This window comes from Bactrocera oleae, chromosome 2, assembly GCF_042242935.1.
Source record: "Bactrocera oleae isolate idBacOlea1 chromosome 2, idBacOlea1, whole genome shotgun sequence".
NCBI lineage: Eukaryota > Metazoa > Arthropoda > Insecta > Diptera > Tephritidae > Bactrocera > Bactrocera oleae.
The window spans coordinates 76,876,227-76,898,896 of record NC_091536.1 but is presented as its reverse complement, the minus strand read 5'-3'; the positions used below and the strand labels follow the sequence as shown (position 1 = coordinate 76,898,896).

Sequence of the window (22,670 nt, the reverse complement as noted above, 5' to 3'; positions counted from 1 at the left end):
ACAAAGAAGAAAACAAAATAAAAGCAAAATGAAAATATAATTAAACTAATCAGTTTAAAATATGCAACAATTGAACAGTTACCACAACCGGAACAGCAAACGCAGCAGCGAAAAACTTAAGCTAGCAACAACAAGAATTATATTACACATACATACACACACAAAAGCAGAAAATAGAAACTATGTTCAGTATAAGACGGTAATAAAGTTGATTATACTGATGAACATACAAAAAATAAGAAATAAATAAAATTAAAGTAAACGAATAAAGCTTGTTTCAAATGAAGGGCAAAGCGAAATCTTTAACGCATAGAATAATCCGTTCACACGACAGTCGGGTGTACGTAACTGCATTTGTTTACTGCCAAGAACTGTCAAGTCAGCAGCATTTTTATAATAAATAAGAAAAACATTTTGAATATGTTTGCTTTATGTTTTATTAAATATTTTTAGTTTCATAATAATTCACATTAATGAAGGTTACATCATTTCCGCGTAACGCTATCATACGAACGGTTCAATATTGAACTCGACTGCCGAGCAGGGTGTAGTCAATTCAAAAGCTTGCAATACAGTGGGATGCAGCACGCCTATGCGACCAATGGTTACGCCGTTAAGCAAAATACTAGCACAACGTCCGGGAAAATAGGCGGGGTCTAAGTAAAAAAAAAATAAAATTATAAAAACATTTAAATAATTTTGTTACATTAACCTACCATCGGTAGCTTGTAGATAGTACCCATGTTTTTGATTTCCCGTCTTCCATGGCACATCCAATAGTTGCATTACGCGATCCAGCAGTCCATGCACCACCTCAAAACCGGCGGTTTTGTTGCAGTTCACGGCGCATAGACGACGCTCATTGCGCGCACCAACTTCGGTGTCATCATCAGCCACCACCACATCGCTGATCTCGAAGAGTTTTAACGGTAGCGGCATTTTACGATTAGCAACGAGTGTTTTCAGCAAGCCCGACAGTAAGGTGGTGCGCACAACTTGGAATTCCAATGTTTTCGGATTGGCAATATGCACGGCCGCTATGCTATCAATGGATTTGTTTAATTTACGTGCGATGTCATCGCGTGAGCAGAGCGTAAAAGTAATGGCTTCAGTGAAACCTGCCTGCGCCACTTGTTCACGCAATTGCTCGGTCAATTTGTTGAGTGGGAATTGTTTGGCGATATGCATGAAAGCCGGCAATGATTTTTTAATATTATTATAGCCATAAGCAATGGCCACATCCTCATAAATATCACAAGCGTGCATGACATCTTGTCGTGTGGGTGGCACTTGTACGGTGATGTTGGTGCCTTCTTTCTCAACCGTCGACTCGAGGTACATGCGCGTCAGCATGTCAGCAATTTTCGCTGGCTCCTCTTGTATACCAATGTAGGCGTTGGCCTTTTCCGCCGATATTACTGTTTTGCGCACCGCTAATTGAGGATATGTGACTACAGTGCCATCGGGTTGTTCAACGTTACATGGTTCGACGGTGAATTTCTCATCACAATGCACTGAAAACATGCATACTAAAGTGTCTAGCACAATTTTCGCTTTGGTTAGATCAGTTGCGGTGCATTCGATGAAAACGTTGCGTGTTTGTAGCGTGATCTTTGAATGATCGCCATTAATGATTGGTGGCAATGATAATACTACACCGTTAGCATCATAAATAATAGGATACACCGGAGAATCGCGTATGATTGGTAGATATTGTTTCAGTTGGGCATGGTTGGTATAAAATTCCATCAGTTCACGTCCATTCATTTTCTTCGTTTGGTTCAATGGTATAAATTCTATATTCTCAGGCGTGCGAGCTTCGTAAGTAAATGGGCCTTGTACGGTATCCAAATCATGAGTACCTATTGCGACTAGAGAACGTTTCCGACAAAGATTCTGATGCAATTTATCTTGAAGTTCAATGAAACTGTCATACGCATCTTTGTTGAAGGTGATGTTCCTTAAAACTGCAGCCACAGCAAATGGACGAATTTGTGCAGTTTCGGGAAGAATTTTAAGAACTTGTCGTTTTGCCGGCTCCACCTTTATAAATTTGGGAGGCTTTATTCTTTGAAAAACAAAAACAATTAGCATTTTTTTGTTTTATATTGAAAGTTTTAAACTTACTTGCCCTGGAACACGAGTAATGAGGTGACCAAACCTTCAATACACAGCAAATCATAACGATTTGCCGGAATGTCTATTCTGTAAATAATCTCCTCAGAGGCATCTGCAACTGCAGCTACATCCCCTTGTTCCTTGGTTAGCATTTGTTTCTCTGTTGTCTATCAATAAAAGTGTACACGTTTATTTGATTAAAATAATGAAAATACAATTTTTCTACTAACCACTTCATCCAATTCAAGTCCGAAGGCAAAGCACAACTGCTGGAACTCATCGTCAGCTATGAGTGTGTTGAATAATTACATTTAGTCAAACATAATTCAACCATTTAAGCAAATTACTTACTATATTTCTGACCAAGTTGCTCGAAGAGCAGGTCTCGTTTCACCCCTATGGTCGGCATTTTTTAAGCTCTTCACAAATCTAAACCAATTTGGAACACAAATGTCCACGCATGCGGCGGCTGAAAACAAATTTGTTTTGACAGTTTAGCAGCGCAAACGAGGTTTTTGATTGAACATACCATGCCTTCTCAGCGATGCATTGCTTTTACTTGAAATAAAAATTAATTGTTCTATATATTTAATTGTAATATGCACAATTATTTTAAGATATATTAAACAAATTTATAGATGCTATATATAAGATTAATAATTATATTTTAAATATTTATTTTGAAAAATACTATTTAAGATCTCAGACTTCGGGGTCAGCACCCAAACTCTTTGCTCGTTGGGTCAGCTTCCAATTCAATTAGCTGTCACTTTTTAATAGTCAATTAAAAATTCGCAAACGTTAAAAAGCTCCAGCATCCGTTATGACAAATAAATTTATTTCTGATTAATTTCGCTAAATATAAGTACTTAACTTTAACTTCAGCTTAAAAAGAGCTAAAATAGGCATTTCGGCGATTATTGAGCGAGCAATGTCTTCAAGAAAGCGGAAACCAACCCGTTTAATTAGCGGTAAGTGACCGAAGAATTTAAGTGCAGCAGATTAAATCAGAAGGCGAAACAACAGAAAATTTTGAAGTTCACGCTAATCATTTGTCTGGCTCTAAAAAACTATTAATGTCTTCACGCGTCGGCTCAGCCCAAATAAATATACTTTTCATAGCAACTCATTAAACTACTTGATTAATTACAAGCAATTGTCACTTTGTGAAAAGGGAAAAGTGTGAATTTTTGCACATACAATTTGTTTGATCTCATGCGATCACTTCCGATGTAGGCGTTGCATCTCTGCGGATAATTACCTCCATACATAACATATATTATATTACACATCACAATGAGGCGAGTACTGTTTGGATACGAATCAGAGCGTGTGAATTTTTCCTTTTGAAAAATTATTGTAATTAAAATGGAATGAGTTGTGAGAGACTATGTAAAAGGATTTAGTGTTGTTTAAAAAAACTTCTATTTAAATTTTTATAGACTGAACAGGCTAAATTAAGTTTGCCACGAAGTTTGTAACACCCAGAAAAAAAAATCGGAGAGGAGGATAGTCGCTCAGTATTTGGGATATCAATCCGAAGTTTTGCACACGTCGTTTTGTCCCCTGCTCATTTGTCGGAACTACCGATATCGGATCAGTATAGCTTATAGCTTCCGTACAAACTGAACGATGAAAAATTCAGTCTTTGTTTGGAAAACTTTTTGATTTGAAGAGATATCTTCACAAAGTTTGGCATATAGGTATTACTGTGCAAGGCCACGTTACAATCTTATAAAAAATTCAGATCGGACTTCTATATGTTATGCCTGCTATACAAACAGGCCAACTCAAATTATATTCTTGTATGGAAAATTTTTTTATTTGAAAAGATAATTTCGCAAAGGTTGGTATGAAATATTGTTCAAAGCAACGGTGCAATATCTGCACAAATTGTGGCGACTATAACATTAAGTTGTCACACCAACTGACAGATCAAAATCAAGTTCTTGTTTGAAAACATTTTTACAATATTTGTGAAGGGTGCTATTCGGTGCAATCGAAGTTAATGTTTTTTCTAGTTTTTTTTTTTTTAATTCAAAATAAGATAGATTTTATTTTCATAACCACTAATTTTTTAGAAATATTTTTTTAATATTGTTTATTCTGAAATTTCCTCTAATGAGTTCAAATTAAAAATTGCCGATTTTTACAAACATTTTTTATAGTTACAACTGATAGTATATGTATATTTCTTCACTTGCAACTTCTAATCTACTTACGCTAGTTATTAGCATTGCTTACATTTGAGTTTTGTTTTCAGTACACCAATACATTTGAATATTGTGGAATTCTTTTTACCCATAGTTTGGCGTCAATGGATGACAATGCAGTTCTGTTGTATACAAAAAAACAAAAAAAAAATTTAATTTCTCCCACAATATTGCCGCAATGCACACAATTGATTTCAGACACATTAATTGCTATTTTAAATAATTTATTTACTTACTTTATGACAATTAAAGTTATGTTTTGAGAAATTAAAGTAATTTACATATATTTTAACGTTTTATATTTAAACTAAAAAAACGTTTCTTAATTAACTTTAAAAAGCGAAATAAATCTCTGCCTCGTTTTATTCTGGAAATCCAAAAGGAGTGTACCGCGCAGTCAGGTTGCAATCAATTTAAATGAATATAGAACACGAGCGTTCTAAATGTATACGTCAGTTTGTTTGTATGTACGTACATATATGTTTTTAAATAGGTATATGTATAAACAGGTATATGTACAAACATATGAGGACTCAATTTGTGTTAGAATTCTTGGAAACACGTGAGCATTGTAATTATTTATGCGTTTAGAACTCGTGTCTGACTTCACGCCCTTAGTCGCGTTCCCGTTTTACCCCTTTCCATCAAAAGCAAATGCACAGCCATACACGTGCACACATATGCAACTACGCGCATCCTCAAAGGATACACATGCATGCCGCTATGAGCGATGAGCTCGGTAAAAAGCAATACAAACAAGAAATAAATAATAAAATTGTCTACGATTTGATAGCAACAAAAACAGCAAAATAAGATGAAATATGCATTGTTTATGGAGTTGTCGAGTATCCCCATTTAATTGCTAACCGCTTACGGCTGCTGCGCCGTTACGAGCTTCGCATATTGCTTGACCACACCTTTAAGCAGTGATTCGAATCATGGTGCGCCATAATCAATCTTTAAGGAGGACGAAAGGGGTTGCCCGTGAGTTATGATGTGGAATTGGTATTTTTTAAGGACATGCAAGGATATCTAGTGCAGTCATTATATGTACATTTGTGTATATATACATATGTATATGAAGAAATATGAGCACGTATGCTGGCTCTGGCAATCGGTGGCGCTTGACTGCACAGGCATACATATCTACATACTATACATGAAAATATGTATATTAAAGAAAATTAAATATGTATGTAGGCGTTGCCGATCGATTATTCCTTTGGGATTTCGAGCTGCCTACAAAAATTTGTTCGAAATAATAATTATGCATCTATAAACTAGAAAATGTGAAAAATAATTTGTATTAATTGCCTAGGAAGGAAACTTGCGATCAATTTTGATTGTATTTTCCAAATCCGTGTGTGCATTTACAACTATTTTGAATGTTGTTTGCTTCGAGAGTAAAACTTTCACTTCTTGAGATGTGTACATACATACTCGTATGTATGCGCATATACTATATGAATTCAACAAAAATTGTATGACAATATAGCGAAAAAGACAAAATAATGCACATAAACATACAATATGTATGTATGTATAAGTATGTGTGCGAATGTGTGCAAGTTTATATATTTTGTCGATTTTCACCTAACAATTAAATTACTTAACGCTTCATTAAGTCTGTGGCCACACGCGTGCGCACCTGAACTACCGCTAACTGTTTTTAGTTTCATTGGAAAAAATTTGACACTTTCGTGTTGGCTACCTAAATGTGATGTCCAATGAAGGGGTCAGTAGGAAAATTGTAGCAAAAATGTGTGTGAGCTAAAGGATTCAAGTCTGTTAAATTACGAATTTTATGAATGAATGAATGAAGTTTTTGTTTAGTTGAAAGAACGTGCAACAGAAGTATGCTTTAAGATTTTTCGTCCTCTTCAAATGCCTTACATTTTGATTTTTTTTATAGAATCTAAGGGTTAATTACAGCATGAGATGTCTTAGAATGAATTCTACCAATTCTACCATCAAATTAAATATTGGCCCGAAAAAACAACATTTTGTTGCATTTGCTTACAAATCTTTATTATCGCCTTTAAAATAGGCTCCTTTTGAGCCAATACAAGCATGCCAATGATTAATCCAATTTTCCATATACTTGTTATAAGCTTCGGATAGGATGGCCTTTATTGCCTTCAGTGAATGCCTTTTAATGGCTTCAAGCGGCTCATGGCGCATTCCCTGAAATAGATTTTTCCATCTCGATAACAGAAAGAAGTCAAAGGTAGCCAAATCTGGCAAATACGGTGGTTGAGCGATGACTCTCGTTTCGTTTTTGTCCAAAAGTCAGTCACAATTATGCTAAAATGTGATGACGCATTATCGTAGTGATTTTCTATCCACAAATTCTGTCATTTAAGACGAGTTGCTTCACGTCACGTAGGGTCCTCACCTACGTTGTGATGCATGCCTTTTGCGACCTCTACTTGATGTCGCTTTTGCAAAAGATTTAGGTCTTTCGGTACGAGTCTAACAATGACACGCTTCATTCAGAACATTAACCAAAATGTGTTGAGTCGATCCATAAGAAATGTTGAAATCCTTTGCTATCTATTTGATGCCAAAGCGACGATTTTCAAGCACAGAGTCCTCGCATGAGGCAAGTTTTCGACTCCCCAAAACATTTCTGGAATATTTTCAACGATTCCGTGGCCGTCAATTCATTGGAAACACAAAATTTTAAGATATCTCGTTGTTCAATTTAAAAATGGCCAGAGAACCTTTTCGCGTGGTAAACAAACAGTTGTCAAACACACACAAACTAGCATATGGAGATTAAACTTCACACGAACATAAAAAAGTTTGTTCTAATCTAGGAAGAAAACTTTTATCAACAAGTTCAATTTGATCAGATGGTATTACTTGAATTTGATTTGCTTATAATTTGATTAATAGTGCAGAACTCCATTGTAATTTGATGTTTGGTTTTACGAGCATATTTTTATTTTAATTTTAGGTTATTTTCCGTGTATCAAAGTTTTAAGCTTCAAAGCACTTTGGCTATCAAAAATTAGTATCGAGAAAAACTATCCTCATCTTTTCCTACAGGGTCGCTTTTGTCATTCAATCCGCTGCGGCAAGCCAACGCACATATTATGCATACATAAATTATGTATGTATATTACTACACACCCTCGTTTACGGTTATTAAGGAGCTAAAAAATCATACAACATTTTTTTAGAAAAACAAAACGAACGAATCTAACTCGAATAAAGAAATTTGCCTAGAGTCCTTACTTCCGATTTTTTGACTTTCTTTTTTGGCACTCACTACTTTCTACTATACATTTTTTTTGCAACACTTCATTGTGTCGATAATTTAAATTTCTTTATTGGCCTTTGGTCACAAACAAAACACTAACAGCTGCTGTTTCGAACACCAGTCGCCAGCCGTCAGCTTTTCAAAGTTTGGCACACGAAACCCTATAAAAGCGCCGTGGCGTAATGTGTGGCAATTTCGTGCAGTTGTGAGCTTTTTATGCAATTGGTTTGAAAAAATCTCAATTTTTTACCGATTTTGTAATTATAACTAGAAGCTTGATAGAACAGTTTTAATTGCTGACAGCAGCTGTTCGAAAAATCTGTACACTTTTATGTCAAGGTGGTCCAAATTTTTTGTCGTCTATTTTTTCAATTATTTACAAAAGTCTTTATAAAGATTTGGAAACATGTGTAAATTATGTAATTTCAAAATCGTTTATTTTATTATACTCTGTTACAATTACAAAACTAGAAATTCTAAAAAGGTATTCTTTAGAAATAGAATTTTAGGCGGTCGAAGTGTATTGTCGGAAATTTTGTAGCGGCGCCTGAAAATTTTTGATTAACTGTGCATTTCTCCCTTTTTTTTACTAACTACAGTTATTAATCACTAAAGCGCAATTGAGGCACCTTTGGCTATGGTTTACGACATTGAATAGATGGTAATTTGGAAAAAAAAGGGTAGATCTCCTCTGTATTGAAAATACCAAGAAGCGAAAAGTTTGTGGTCAATTTATGAGTAACTCTTTTCTCGATTTATCCAAAGTCGGCCCGGCTTTCGTGACTCGAACATACTCGTTTTTGTATATCAATCAATTATAAACGTTTATTATTCATGTTAAACTAGTGCGACCCTGCGAGCTTGGTCCATTTAACAGATACTGGTACGAACGATCCAGAGGTAGGCCGTAGCATAATACCAATTTTCAGAGGTTCTCCACTAAGAACACCGAGAGAAATTTAGTTTTATAACCATTCCAACTCTAGACGAAATTTAGATCAAAACTTGCTGTTGTTCGAAGATTTTATAAACAAGACATAGCCACATTGTTTGATATAATTAAGGTCACTTAATAAGGAAAAGTATATTTTATGAAGAATTGTATATTTGTTTTGATCTATCAGTTTGTATAATAGCTATATTATACAGTAGTTCGATGTTTAACATTCTGACAAATGAGCAGCTTCTTGATCAGAAAAGGACGTCACGCTGATCATTTTTACTATATAAATTTTATAGTGTTTCTGACTTTATAGTCTGGCCAGCTTCGTGGCAAACTTAATATATTTTGTTCGGGGTATAAAAAGTGTCCACCAGGCTATTATAGTGTTTTTCTCTGCCTAAAACTTTTATCTGGTTCGTTCTTTACTATATACTCGTACGTTAGTTAAATCAGTCGATATTTCAACATGTTTCTAATAAATTTAAGGATCTAATAACTATAGCTTTGAACATTTCGTTTATATTAACGTAGACACCTATTAAGAATGCTTAGCGAATAAATCAAGTTTTTATATGCTCAGAGACTCTTTATTCTATTTCTTAAGGTTTAAAAGGTATTTAAAGAAAAATTTTGGATTCTTAATTTGATAAATTAATGACGTCAAATAGTTTATATAAATTTTTTTGAAATCAGGAAATCAGATGAAATCATAATTACGAGTACATATTTGACAAAATATAATTATTAAAAAATTCATAAACAATTTTGCGGTTTATAAACTGCTATAAATGCATTATCCAACCAAATGTTCTTTTCTTAGTCAGAAATTACTGCTACTTGTATTGTTAGTATAAAAACAAATTTCACATTCAAATTTGCTGCTTTCTTCTAAAATTGGTGAATATCAGACTAAACAAAATCACTTATTTTCTAGCGAGTTCTAGTGTGCATAACATAGTTCTCTCCCTAACCTCAACATTGCGTAGATTCTTAAAAAGGTAGCTTGCTCAATAATATTGTCACTTGTCTTTATAGAAAAAAAAAGATACGTATATTCTTACACAATACATTGACTCAAGTGTTGACTTGAGAAATGTCGACTGTGAGGTCTTTATAAATTTAATTTAATTTTTGAAATGACAGCGTCATCGACAAGATTTAATTTCCTTATCGGATTACGCATGTTTTCGTTGGCTGCTACTGGCAACAACGAGCAAGCCAATAAGCACTTGCTGCCAGCGGACAGCACCATTTGTCAACAAAATGCATTCATGACAAATTATTCAAAAAAAAAAAAAAAAGCAAGAGAAAGAAGCAAATCAACAATGCGATAAATTTAACGAAAGATAAACGAAATGCTGAATTTCCAAGGATTTCTGTTTTCATAGGACTCCTGCGTCAATATGTAGATATGTATGTTTGGTAAAAAAAATCTAAAATAAACATATCAATTACGATGCTGCACATATTACACACACATATATATATATACATATACGCACTGTGCAGAGAGCTATATTGAATATTGAAATTCGCATTAACATTCCCTTGTCGCTCTTATGTTGTTGTTTATCGATTAAATTTTCAACTCTTGACTTCTGAAGCGCTACCTAAGGATTGATTTTCCTCGCCTATGACACTTGTTCGTATCTGTGTCGGTGTATATGTGAGTGCGAGTGAAAGTGTGACGAGGTGAGAAAAATGCACCTTCTCGGAAAATACTGGGCACAATCAAGTGTTGTGGCTGCTTATATTGATCTATATGCTGGGATATAAAGGATCTATCTGCCTGTGCGCGCAATGTCCTGGCGTCTGTCTCTTGTACTAGTGTACATTTGTTATTGCTTTTAATTTAACACACTCACATAGCTACTTTGTCCCTTAGGAACATTTCGCCACCCTGTTGCGTTGCTATGCCCAACCTGTTGACACATTCCCAGATTTATGAGAATTTTATGCACCATGCACATATCAATGATCAGCTTCGTGTTTCTGGTATGTGCGAGTATGTAAGTATGTTCAATTCCCGGCATTTAATCCACCACTAAGCAAATTATTCCTAAGCAAATTTCCGCTTGTGGCAGTCATTTTAGTAATATTATTTGTTGTTATACCCTGAACAGGGTTTATTAAGCTTGGCACAAAATTTGTAACACGCAGAAGGAAACATCGAAGGCCCTACGAAGTATATATTATACTTGTATAATATTTTGTATGTGTTCAGCGTGACGAGTTGAGTCGATTTAGCCATGCCCGTCTGTCTTTACATACGCGAACTAGGCCCTCAGTTTTTGAGAGATATCGATATGAAATTTTGCATACGTCCTTTTTACCCCAAGAAGCTGCTGATTTGTCGAAATTGTCCCTACACGTCTACTTTAGGCTTTAGCTGCCATTTAAACTGATCGATCAAAATCAAGTTATTGTAGGAAAAACTTTTCTATTTGCCAAGATATCTCCATCAAATTTGGCACAAAACATTTTTTAACGCAACGCTACAACCTCCGAAGAAATTGTTCAGATCGAACCACTAAAGCATATAGCTGCCATAGAAACTGATCAATCAAAAAAAATTGTGTGAAAATATCTTTACGATATTTGGCACAGATTATTGTTCAAGGCAACGCTACGATCTCCGAACAAATTGTTTAAATCGGACCACTATAGCATATAGCTGTCATACAAACTAAACGATTAAATCCAAGTTCTTGTATGGCAACTTTTTTATTTCTGAAGGGTATTCAGTGCAGCTATAGTAAACTTTTGTTCTTGTTTTTGTTCTGAATTTTGCTGAATCTTAGATTGTACCTGTCACCATTGTCACGCTCGCTTGTACTGTTCATAGCCCTTTCCCCTCTTCTTCTTTGTGTACGCAAATCGCTTTGGCCTTTATTCGCTCTCACTGCGTTGCGAAATTTCAATGATGCTTCAATGCTGCTGTTGTTGTTGCTTTTGTGGCGATTTTGAGCATATTGTGACTGTTAAATGTTACCCACCGGCTCGCCCGTCGGTTGCCGATTGTTGATCCTTATGGCAAATTCGTGCGATGTGCACGCGCATCATTCCGCTGCTTTGTTGTTATTGTTTTTTGTTTTTTGTTTTTCGTTTTCTCAATTCCACAATTTGGTAATTCACCAAACAACACAGCCAAGCACACGAAGCGTGTCATCCATCCAGCATACAGCTGGCTGATTTTGGCAGCCCTCCGATGTCCGTCCAAGCGATGCAAATCCATTCATTCACCAACTTTTCACCGACTTTGCGCCGTTGCGTATACAAACATACACACACATGCATATATACTTAATATATTACATATATGTGTGCGTGTGTCTGTCGGCCAGTCTGTCCGGCATTTCGCCGCAATCAAAGTGATATGAAAATTGCCCTCCGGCTAAGCTGTGAATTTCTTTGCAGCAATTTGTTTGTGTGTCCAGTATAATTTGCCTTGTTCTTATTGTTGTTGTTTTATGTTACTTTTTGCCAAAGCAAAGGTTAAACGCGCGCATTACAGCGCTCGTTGCAGCGCTTAGCGGCATTTGCCCCCATTGGTACGTGCAGCATGGTGCAATGCCGTTGAGCGCTCGTCCATCAGTTCGGTTCGCCGCTAAATCTGTTGTCCCTAATAAGGCCTTTAATTCGATTTACCCTCTATTTTTTGGCTTTTCGCTATTATTACTATTGCGTTTGTTTTGTTCGTGTTATTGTTATTGTTGTTGTTATTGTTCTGTGCCGTGCATTGTTGTTGGTTATACAAGTGTGTATGTGTGCGACCTCGCGCTTATTTTAACCTAATTAAATGTAATTTGGTATTTCCTTTTCAACCGAAAAGTGTGCACTGTGGAATATTTCACCGACTTGGCCGAAGTCTGCAATGTTGCGAGGTCGATTAAAATGTAAAAATGTAAGCAAATGCGTAGGATCGCAACGAATGCGATAAGTGATTATTTGTTTAGTACATACAAATTTATATGTTTTCGCAAATTTACTTGGACCACAAAAGCCGTTTTCGCTTTGCACTTCTTCGCTCGCTACGTTCCTACTTTGCTCTCTTGTCAAAGATTTACATACACTTGGCAGCAATAACAAAGTTAATCAGTTGTATTCAATACAAAATAGTATGTGGGTACCTTATTAAATATACCATATATATATATTATATGGTATAACCGCTTAATATTCTATCTCGGTTCGATTAAGCCGTTCTATACGCTAATCCTAATGTTTGAGCGTGTCGAACACAGTTGCGCTATCTTATATTCTTTTATTGGAATTGTTTTTTTCGCAATTGGTATTTTAAATGATTTAGATCAAATTTGACCCGGACTCCAAATTTTTACCTATTTTAACAAATCTTTATTATAGCTTAATATCAAAATAGGCTTCTGAGCCAATACCAATTTCACAACGCTTAATTCAATTTCCCATACACTTGTTGTAAGCCCTTGTCTAGAAATACATCCAGTGCCTTCAACGAATTTGGGTTTTTGCAGTTTAAGCAAATTTTTTGAGCGCCAATCGCTAGCTTGTTGGTCGGTTTCGACGTCATATTCGTAATCTCTTTTGTAATCTTATTTTGAGTCGATTCATAAGAGATATTGGTATCCTCTGCTATCTCTTTTAGGCCTGTACGACGATTTTCATCCACTGTTTCTTTATTTACGTTATCGATAATATCACCATTAACAGATATGGATAGACGACTAGCATGAGACAAGTTTTTGATGACTTCACGACTTTCACTGAATGTGCCACTCAAATAATTGTGTAGACTCCCCAAAACAGTTCTGTAACATTTTCCACTGATTGACATATGGGGATCAAATTTCACACGAACATAAAACAAGGCTGTATAAAACTAGGAAGCAAATTTTATCGATTCAGTTTGCGCGCGAAGTTTAAATAAACCAGTCCGGGTCAAATTTGATCAGTTGGTATAATGAACATCAAACGTATTTTCTGCACCATACAGCAATTTCGCTCAATGTAACGCTATTGTTTTAGCGGGGTGATAAGAGATACTTATACTGAATTAAGGTTTCTAAAAATATGTCTAACCAACCCAATCAATTAGTAAGCGTCAATGTTTATGGTACGTACCGACATAACCGCACCCTGTATATGATGTGGCAGAGTTCCAGCTATTCAAGTGAATGATTCTACGAGGAATATTTGGCTCTTTGCCGGCTCAAAATGGAACTGCTTATCTGTACGAGTTTACGTTGGTAGTGATGTATTCCAGAACCAGCCTTAACATTGTTTGTTGCTATACCAGTGTAAATATCGAATATCGAAGGAATGTACTTAACTTAACATTTCGTATACGTGCAGAGTATTCCGAAATTGAAGTCCAATATAGTCGAACAGTGAATAGAGAGAAATGTTTGATTGAGATTCTTGTAGATACAATATACGCAACTGTACTAAAGTGATGTATGTGTGTATGTATAAAAGGACTTTTTGCTAAAAATTTGCTACATTCTATTAACACTTATTGTAGCTATTTTATGAATCAACCTGTGAATTGAATTCGACTCACTTACTACAATCTCACAGTTCATCAAACTAACACATAGGTAAACGGAAGCAAACATAAAACCGACAAAATGCCAATAAAGAAAACATTTCACGAGTGTTTAATGAAAATTAAATGGGTGCTAAATTGTAAGAGGAACTTGTTAATTGTAAGTATTGCTGTTATTGTAGCACTATATATATTTTATAGTGCATACCCTTAGTACTCAAGTGGCACAATCCTTACAAATTCGCAGAAACACTTTCCATTCAGCAAAATGTGTGCATTGTTAAGAATTTTTGAAGAAATCAAAACAAAAGCACAATGAAAATAATGGAGTAAACAAAATTAAACGCGTATGAAAGAAGGTAACTTGAAAATTTATCGAAACAGCGAGCGAAAATGAGACGCTTGAGGCCGCGCATGCGCAGTATTGCACGCATGTTTGTGGTTGTTAAGCTGTATGAGCGCAAGTGCACTTCAAATATTTGCAACATTTAGTTGTTGTGCACAAACAACCAACATAAATATATATGTATGTATTTGTATAGCTGAAGTTTGCTTATAAATTTTTTTTTAAAGAAATTTCGAAAAATTACACGCTCAATTTCATTTTGTATCAAAATATTTGTGCTTGCAATTTCGTTAAATCTTTACAAAATCCACACCAATCATAGTACGAGTACAAAAAGTGAATCTTGACCACGTGTGCTTACTTCCTTGCAAGTCAGGCGTAATAAAAAATAAATTTTTTCTTAATCGAAACAAAGCGGAAACAGGCATCTACAGCAATAATGCATTTATTACGCTCCTATTGTATCCTTTTGCTATGAATAATCGAAACTTTTTTGCTCACCAATTCAACCCTTGCTGCTGCGCATGCGTCACAAGCGCTCATTTTTCATTTCGCCATCTAACTGTTTTGAATCCGCTCATTTCCTTTGTTCGCTTTAAGGCTGGCACGTTGTGAGTAATTAGTTTTAGTGGCTGCTTACTTTTGCTACATTTCTTCTTCTTCCTTCTCAATTTATAATTGTTGCCGCGCGAATAGCAAAATGTTCTCACACTTTTCCCGCTGTGCAATCGGAAGTGTGTTGATCCTTCCACTTTTTGGCCGATCACCAGCAGCGATTGCGACTGCCAACGCTTCGATGCGTTGTATGTGTATGAGTAGAGATGAAAAATCATATTAAAATTGTTCACTTGTTATTGTATTGTATGCTCGTTATTATTACTTTTTTATTACTGATTTTTTGTTTTTCTCTTGTTTGTTGTACGCCCAGCCGCTGCCTACAACGCTCGTGTAAACCGCGCATTTCGATCTTCGTGTATATTTCTGCCTGCGATTGATCAGCTTCCGCGCCACCTGTTACCGACGATTGCGTGTGAGTACGTACGAATGTATACATATGTGAGAGTATGTGTGTCTCTCGCAGATCCGCCTATGTCCTAACGACACTGCCTACTACAGTGGCTGCTGCTGCTTCACTACAACAAGGATCTTCAGATTTTTCTCAAGCGATTGCAGCATCTTCTTATTGATCTTTTTTACTACCTCCTTTCGCTTTCTTCCCAGCCTTTGGTTTTAGCCAACTCATCCATTGTCATTATTACATGCAATAGTATACAAGTGCTGGCTATTGTTCTCGAAAGCGTTTGGTGCTTCGGATTAAGAAGGATGTGGTCGCCAGCATAGATTTGGATAGGTATGGTGGGTTACAATCAAAAGTCATTACTTTTTATTTTCATTTTAAGTGCCTATCAAAATAGTAATAATAATTTGTCTGACATGTATATGAGACTTACTTCCGATTCCACTATAAACGATTTGTTATGGCGAGATGCACTCATATTTGAGAAAATGCCATATTGTGTTTACTAATGTAAGGAATAGTTATGTAGATTTGCGATATGTGTGAATGAGGTAATATTTTTTTAACCAATATTATATATTACCATATAAATCTGGATACATATTGTATATACGAGTATGTATGTAGAATAGCAAATGCTGACAGGTATGATGAGGCCATTCATCCATCAGACAATATTAAAGGCTCCAAAATGACATTGTTGTAATACAAGTATTAAGTATAAATGTAGTTAATAACCAGAATATGCGACCAGAATCGTGGAAAGTGTAAACAACCACGAAAGGGTCGATTCTAACCAGCTAAAGACAAACCTACATAATGTATTTTTAATATAAAAATGTGTCATATGTTAATCTCTGAGTGGATTCAAACTTTTCAATGAAAACTTATTGAAAGTGAAGTAAAATACTTGACAAAACATTCAGTAACCGTTGTAGAATCGTGGGAAATTCGCATCATACCGTCTGCTCAAACTTCAGACTGGTCCATTTAAACTGCGCACAAGCTTACTCAATAAAGACTTTTCCAAATTGGTACCACCTTTGTTTTAAGTTTGGTGTGAAGTTTGATCTTCATATGGTAATTAGTTAAAAAAGTTGCAGAAGTGTTTTGGGGAGTCAACTTTATGATGAACACGAGTATTTGAGTGGCTCAAAGCATTCAGTGAAAGTCTTGAGGACATCGAAAACTTGTACCATGCTAGTCGTTTATCCACTTTTTTAAATGAAGATAACGTTGATAACGTTAAAAAACAGTGCGAAAAAATTGTCGTATTGGCATCATAAAGGTGGCAGAAATTCTCAACATATATACCTTATAGAGTGACACAACACATTTTGGTTTATGTTTTGGGTATAAAGTGTGTCAATGCTAGACTCGTACTAAGAACGTGCTAGATATCGCAAAAGATGTGCTTGACAACGTAGCTGAGGACCCGAAATACACCAAACATTTCATCATTGGTTAGAGATGTGATTTTATGAATATGACGTCGATACTGATCAACAATCTATTGAATGCTGCTCCTAAAATGACCCGAAGACGAAAGAATTCGTTGAAGGCACTGATAGAAAAATATACAGGAGCAATATTCGGAAAAAACTTTGTTACGAAGTTGTCCACTTGATCCATATATTGCCTCATAATGCGACCAAAGTTGAATCTAGTTCAAAAAAAAACTTAAAGTCATAGTTGCAAATTTCTAGGTGTACAGTCTAATAAATTCGATATTTCACATTATACACTTGATCGAACCCTACCCTTTGCTATTGATAATCAAATTTTCTAATAGCCAGATAATGCATTATTAAGCACAATGGTAATGAAAGTGAACTCGGTTCATTAAATTTCGAAGTGTTCCCTATATCACTTAATAATAAACACTCAGTATATCGAAGACGCTACGTATTTATATCCTGAACAGGGAAATTAAGTTTGCTACGAAGTTTGCAACACACAGAAGAAAACGTCAGAGTTTGCTTGCCTGTCTGAGCGACTGTCTGTATGTATATATGCCAACTAGTGCCTCAGCTTTTGAGATATCGATCTGTAATTTTGCTCACGTCCTTTCCTCTCCAAAAAGATGCACATTTGTTGAAATCGCCGATATCGGATCACTATAGGATATAGCTGTCATACAAACTAAACGATCGGAATCAGGTGCTAATATGGAAAGCTTTTTCATTCGACGAAATATCTTCACAAAATTTGGCATAGATTAATGTTCAAGGCAACGGTGCAATCTCCGAAGAAATTGTGCACATCAAATTACTATAGCATATAGCTGACATACAAACTAACTGATCAAAATCAAGTTTTTGTAAAGAATCTTTGGTATTTGTGGAGGGTATTAAGGCAACTTTTCATTGCAATGTAAAGGCAATTTGTATGACAAGCGACCCTTTGTAAACTACTATTATTACATCAAGTTTAGGTTATTAAATAATTGTTGTAGAGTTTTGTAATATAGAAATCCCGATCATTCTTTATTGCACTGATAGTAATGCATGGTTGCAATTTTAGAGTATAACGAAAATCTGCGCCTTAATCAGTGAGATGGATATGGATCTACGATTTCACAAAAAGGCATTAATAAACTTAAACGATTAAGCCACATTAAAATTTTTTCCACAGAAATTTAATTTTTGAAATATTACTGTTTCTTGCTATTTTAAAAATCTTTGTAGTGGAAAAATTACGCAGTATTAGAAAAAAATATATATTTATTTTATTCTTAAAACTCGGCACAACTAATTGCGTATAATTTTTCACCAAACACCAATATTCCAACACATCACCCAACCATTTCAAATCAATCAGTTAAGCATAAAATGAGTCTGGAAGATCACTTCGTTATCGTGAGATTCTCATGTCTGATCGTTACACTTGTTAACATCGCCAATTACAACACAATCCACATACATACATACATATGTACTGTGTATGTGTAATCAGAAGTCACCTAACTTTGTTTTTAGAATGAGGCGCCAACTGGATTACCTGCCGCTTCGGTTCACCTTTGACAACACCGATCGTAATAGCGATAAGGATCAAGCAAGTAGTTGCGCCTTTATCTCATATGCCTTTTGTTGTTGTTATTTAATGTTGGCAAAACAAGTGTTGCAATTGTCGGTGAATAGGCGAAAAATTCATATATGATACATATGTGTATAGCTATGGAGTCGCCAGTTTGTCCATGCAATGCGAGAAAATCAAAGAGCGAGGTGCAGCGCGGAGACAGACAGAGGCTGGCGTGTGCGTACTGGTAGGAGTTAATATTATGAACATAAACAATGACGCAGTAGGCGCTACATTGACATTGGACATTACATGTATGTGCGCTGGTGATCGCCGGTGAGTTCATTAATGGGCGTGAGCTGGTCATTTTGTTTTTCGTCTGACTTCATGTTAAGCCGTTGTTCTGGTTGTCTTGAGTAAGTTGACGCTAAGTGCTGTGAATATTATGCTAATAGGATTAAATAAAGTTTTAGCTATGCTCCTCTAAGTTCGCCATCAAGATTTTAAGGGTATTTAAATTTATTATGAAATGTTTGTGTGAAATCATAAGATTATTTAATGCTTAACTAAAGTCTACGAACACCTTCTTGAATACTGTAGAAAAAGCCGATACAGTTATCAGTAGCGCTTAAATATAGAACTTTGCATTACTTTTAATGGGTTCCGTTCTCCTGTAAAATGATTACACCTGCGATAGTATCGTATTTAAAAGTCGGTCCCGATCTCCAATACTTGTCTGATCTATACGCCACCTAATCCGTTTTCTTGTTGTTGTCAAAACTCAGAATCACTCTCTATTTTCCAGAACGTAATCGCCTTTAATAATGAATTTAATACGAGAGTTGATGGATGCTCTCAGCAATTATGTAGGATATCAGACTAATTTAATGATGACGGGAAGCGTTTAACAGAACAGAAGTAGTCCCGATATTAGTCTGCAATGTATAACTCCTAATCAAAAAAGAAAATGTGGTCTGGTTGGAAAAAGGTTCTTGAATACACTGAAGGTGAAATCAGCACCAATTGGAATTTAGATATCATGCCAGAGGTTGTTTTAAAAATGTTTTTAATCAATTTGTGATCTTACCTAGCCCTGGACCGGAACAAATGGGTGTCAGAAAGGGCGAGGTCTGGGCTATAAGATGAGTGAGGCAAGACAGCCCAGTCGCTGTTTTCCAAATACATAGTTTTGAACCGGTGTTGCAACATAAGTACAATTGTTGTCATGATAAAAATTTATTGCCTCGTGTCTCGTCACAAATACTCGGCAATCGCTCGCTTAAATTTGATGAGTTGTTGTCCGTAGTCTTCCGACTGAATAGTTTCATGCGGTTTTAGATGCTCATAATACAGCAACCCCTTCTGATTCCAACAAAAACAGAGCATAACCTTGACGTCATAAATATTCAGATTTGTTGTAGATTTGGCTGGTTGGCCAGGTTTTTTATATAATTTTTTGATGATGATTATGGGGCATATATGGTACACACCTTTACTATGAAGTGACTGTGCTCATCCCGCTATTTTGATGCTAACATACCTTTCCAAGTACATTCCCTAAACGTCTGAACAAGGTGAATTATTAGTATACATTTTCTATGTGTAATACATTTCTTGCTCAATAAACCGTTAGATATAATTCAATTTAAAGCATTTTATTTACCTTCTTCCACACGCGCTCACACAGACACACATGCACTAATTTCATTTAATCTCTTTGCTCCGTCAATTAGTCTATTTTTCTCCCACGACGATAAACGTTAAACGTTTGCGCTATTTGTATGAAAATGAATTGAAATAAAATTGCAAAATCAATATGTACAAAATGTGTCAATATTGACATTTTTAAAATGCATGGAACCAACGGCAGTCAGCAGCAACCAGTATTCTGCTACAGCACTCAGCACTCATCATTCAACATTCAACTCTTTCTGACGCAGACAAATAAAGTCCAATCGAACAATCATTTGCAAGGGGCCAACCGCTCGATTTCCAACACCGCCAGCAGAGGACCACAGTAACGGCCCACCCACTACACTTTGCAGCATAAACGACCAATGGTCAGCCTCGCTTGGCAGTCGGACTGCTGCTTCACTTGATGGGGCAACAATGTTGCATTTTTAATTTGACTTTAATGAAATTTAAACTTATCAATTGTGGCATTGCTGGTTGCAAAAGGAGAAAACGTATATTTTATAAAAAAAAAAAGTGTATCTCCATTTCGTAGCAAACTTTCCAATATTCAAGCGAGAAGCACGCAATTCGCTCCTTTCGTTTTCATTGGCAAAAAAAAACAAGCTTGAAGTCTCTTCTGCAAAAAAAAAAAAAAAATCAAAAGTGTTAAGTGGTTTTAAAATAAATAATATTAACAAAATTTTTATTAACCTCCTTTGTGAAGAAGCCATGTTGAGCCGAACGCCCGCCCAGTGGTTAAACACTTTGCACATCACTTTCACAGCCCAGAGCGACTTGTTAATGGCTGACCATCGTTGGGTGTCGTTTCGTTAGCCAGACATTCGGTCTCTTCTTCTTCTACTTATTTTTTGTTTTAAAGAGTTAAATGAATTGAAGTCCTCAACGTCCTCGGCTTCGCTCATTGAACACCTTAGCGCTGCTTATTGAACTCTCGTAATTATTACATACCTGCTCCAAATTGGCTCCACAGAGGTCGCAATGTTCCGTATTGCACAGAAGGTTGTTGGCAAATTGGCAAGTGGCATTTTCGTGAAGTAATTGACAGTCACGCAAATGTTTGAGAGTAGCCGCAAAGAAATGTGGCACATACATACATACCTGTATATAAAAAAGTATCTTGCGCGTGTGCGAAGAGAAGTGTGGAGAGTAGTATATTGGGGAAAAAAATCAAAAAAAATTCCTTTAGAGCCAATTCAAGCATGTTGAGGTTTAGTCGAATTTTCCAATCTCTTCATAGAGACCTTCGAGAATAGAAAAGAGCTTTAGTGAGTCAAATCTGGCGAATTATTATTTCTTCGCGGCTTATCGCTAAGGTTTAGCGACCTTTATTACGAGTATTTCGCTGATGTGTTCTTGATGATATGAAAGAGTTTCTCTCTCTTTCTGTAAAGCTAATGAGCTTATAAGAAAATACATTTATCTCATCAGATTAGGAATAGGACAGAGTTCCGCTGTCTTCTTGCAGTTAACTACTGGACAGCTAATCCTTGTGTGAAATTGAATACCGTTGCTCAACACGTGCAGAATATTAAAACAATAGAATAATAGTTAATAACGTTTAGTTAAGAATGTACAATAGTATTATTCAAAGTATTGTCCATCTAAAGCTGTAACATTTTCTCATCATCCTGGTAATTTGTGTGCTCAAACAAAAAACCAAAAGCACTGCGTTGGTTTGGCGGACAAGAATGAATCAAGCCAATTTTTTATATCCTATTCGGGTCCGGCAAATTTTCCAGCCGCAGTTTAATAAATATTTAGTTTATAAGCGGTATTGATGGAAAATAGTTGCTTCATGTCTAGTCACTTCGATTTGATGAGGTGTGGTTTCACCCGGGGCTTTGAAACTCATAATACAGTACGCTCTTCTGATCACACAAAATACAGAGCATTACCTTGGCGTCATGGATATTTGGCTTTGCCGTTGGTTTGGCTGGCCAACCAGTTTCACATATGATTTAGGGTTGTGGTTATGGATTCATTTTTCATTACCAGGCACAAACCCGAATGACTTCTTTTTGTATCGTTCAATCAGCATTCCTGACATGTAAAATCCTCTTACAGCGTCTCTTGGCTTCAACTCATATCACATTTAATTTTCCTGCCTTTCGACACATCTTTCTTGATTAAGCTTCCTTTGTTGCAAGACTTAGCTTAAAATACTTTGAATTCCATATTTTGAGCCACTATGTCGTACCAGGTGGAATTGAAATCCGTAAAACCAAACCTAACTTTTAACGAATATCATCTTGTCTGCCGGCTAAATACGGCTTTTGGATTTTATGAAAGAAGTGCACTCAGAGGATGAGAAAAATTGCAAAGATCTGGTTTTGGCCTAGGGTATTGAGTAGCTTACTTAGTGGTAGATGCTTATCGCATCTATTCACTATGATCTTAGCCCATATTTTTTTAGACTTTAATAAAAGTAATTCTTTGCGCAAATACTATAACTGTGCGTAAATATCGCTGTCGCTGGCTTTACTATACACATCGAAATTATTATATATGTATTTATATGTATGTAGATATA

The 22,670-nt window shown here is 35.8% G+C and overlaps 1 protein-coding gene across 1 annotated transcript; it reads right to left on the bottom strand.

Moving 5' to 3' along the window:
• Positions 1-412: 412 nt before the first annotated feature.
• beta-PheRS (phenylalanine--tRNA ligase beta subunit) lies at positions 413-2,627 on the bottom strand. The gene is made up of 5 exons (XM_070105714.1): positions 2,470-2,627; positions 2,349-2,404; positions 2,128-2,285; positions 717-2,068; positions 413-656 (listed from the first exon to the last, which is right to left on the bottom strand). Exons 1-5 carry the CDS (start codon positions 2,525-2,527, stop codon positions 505-507), a joined length of 1,776 nt encoding a protein of 591 aa, XP_069961815.1. The 5' UTR covers positions 2,528-2,627; the 3' UTR covers positions 413-504.
• Between the last annotated feature and the right edge of the window lie 20,043 nt (positions 2,628-22,670).

What these genes read in the sequence shown, in the direction of transcription:
- beta-PheRS (XM_070105714.1), bottom strand. Translation starts at nt 2,527, where the DNA reads ATGCCGACCATAGGGGTGAAACGAGACCTGCTCTTCGAGCAACTTGGT. An exon ending in GCAACTTGGTCAGAAATATA is followed by an intron (nt 2,405 to 2,469) that starts GTAAGTAATTTG and finishes ACACACTCATAG; the next exon opens with CTGACGATGAGTTCCAGCAG. An exon ending in GACTTGAATTGGATGAAGTG is followed by an intron (nt 2,286 to 2,348) that starts GTTAGTAGAAAA and finishes TTTTATTGATAG; the next exon opens with ACAACAGAGAAACAAATGCT.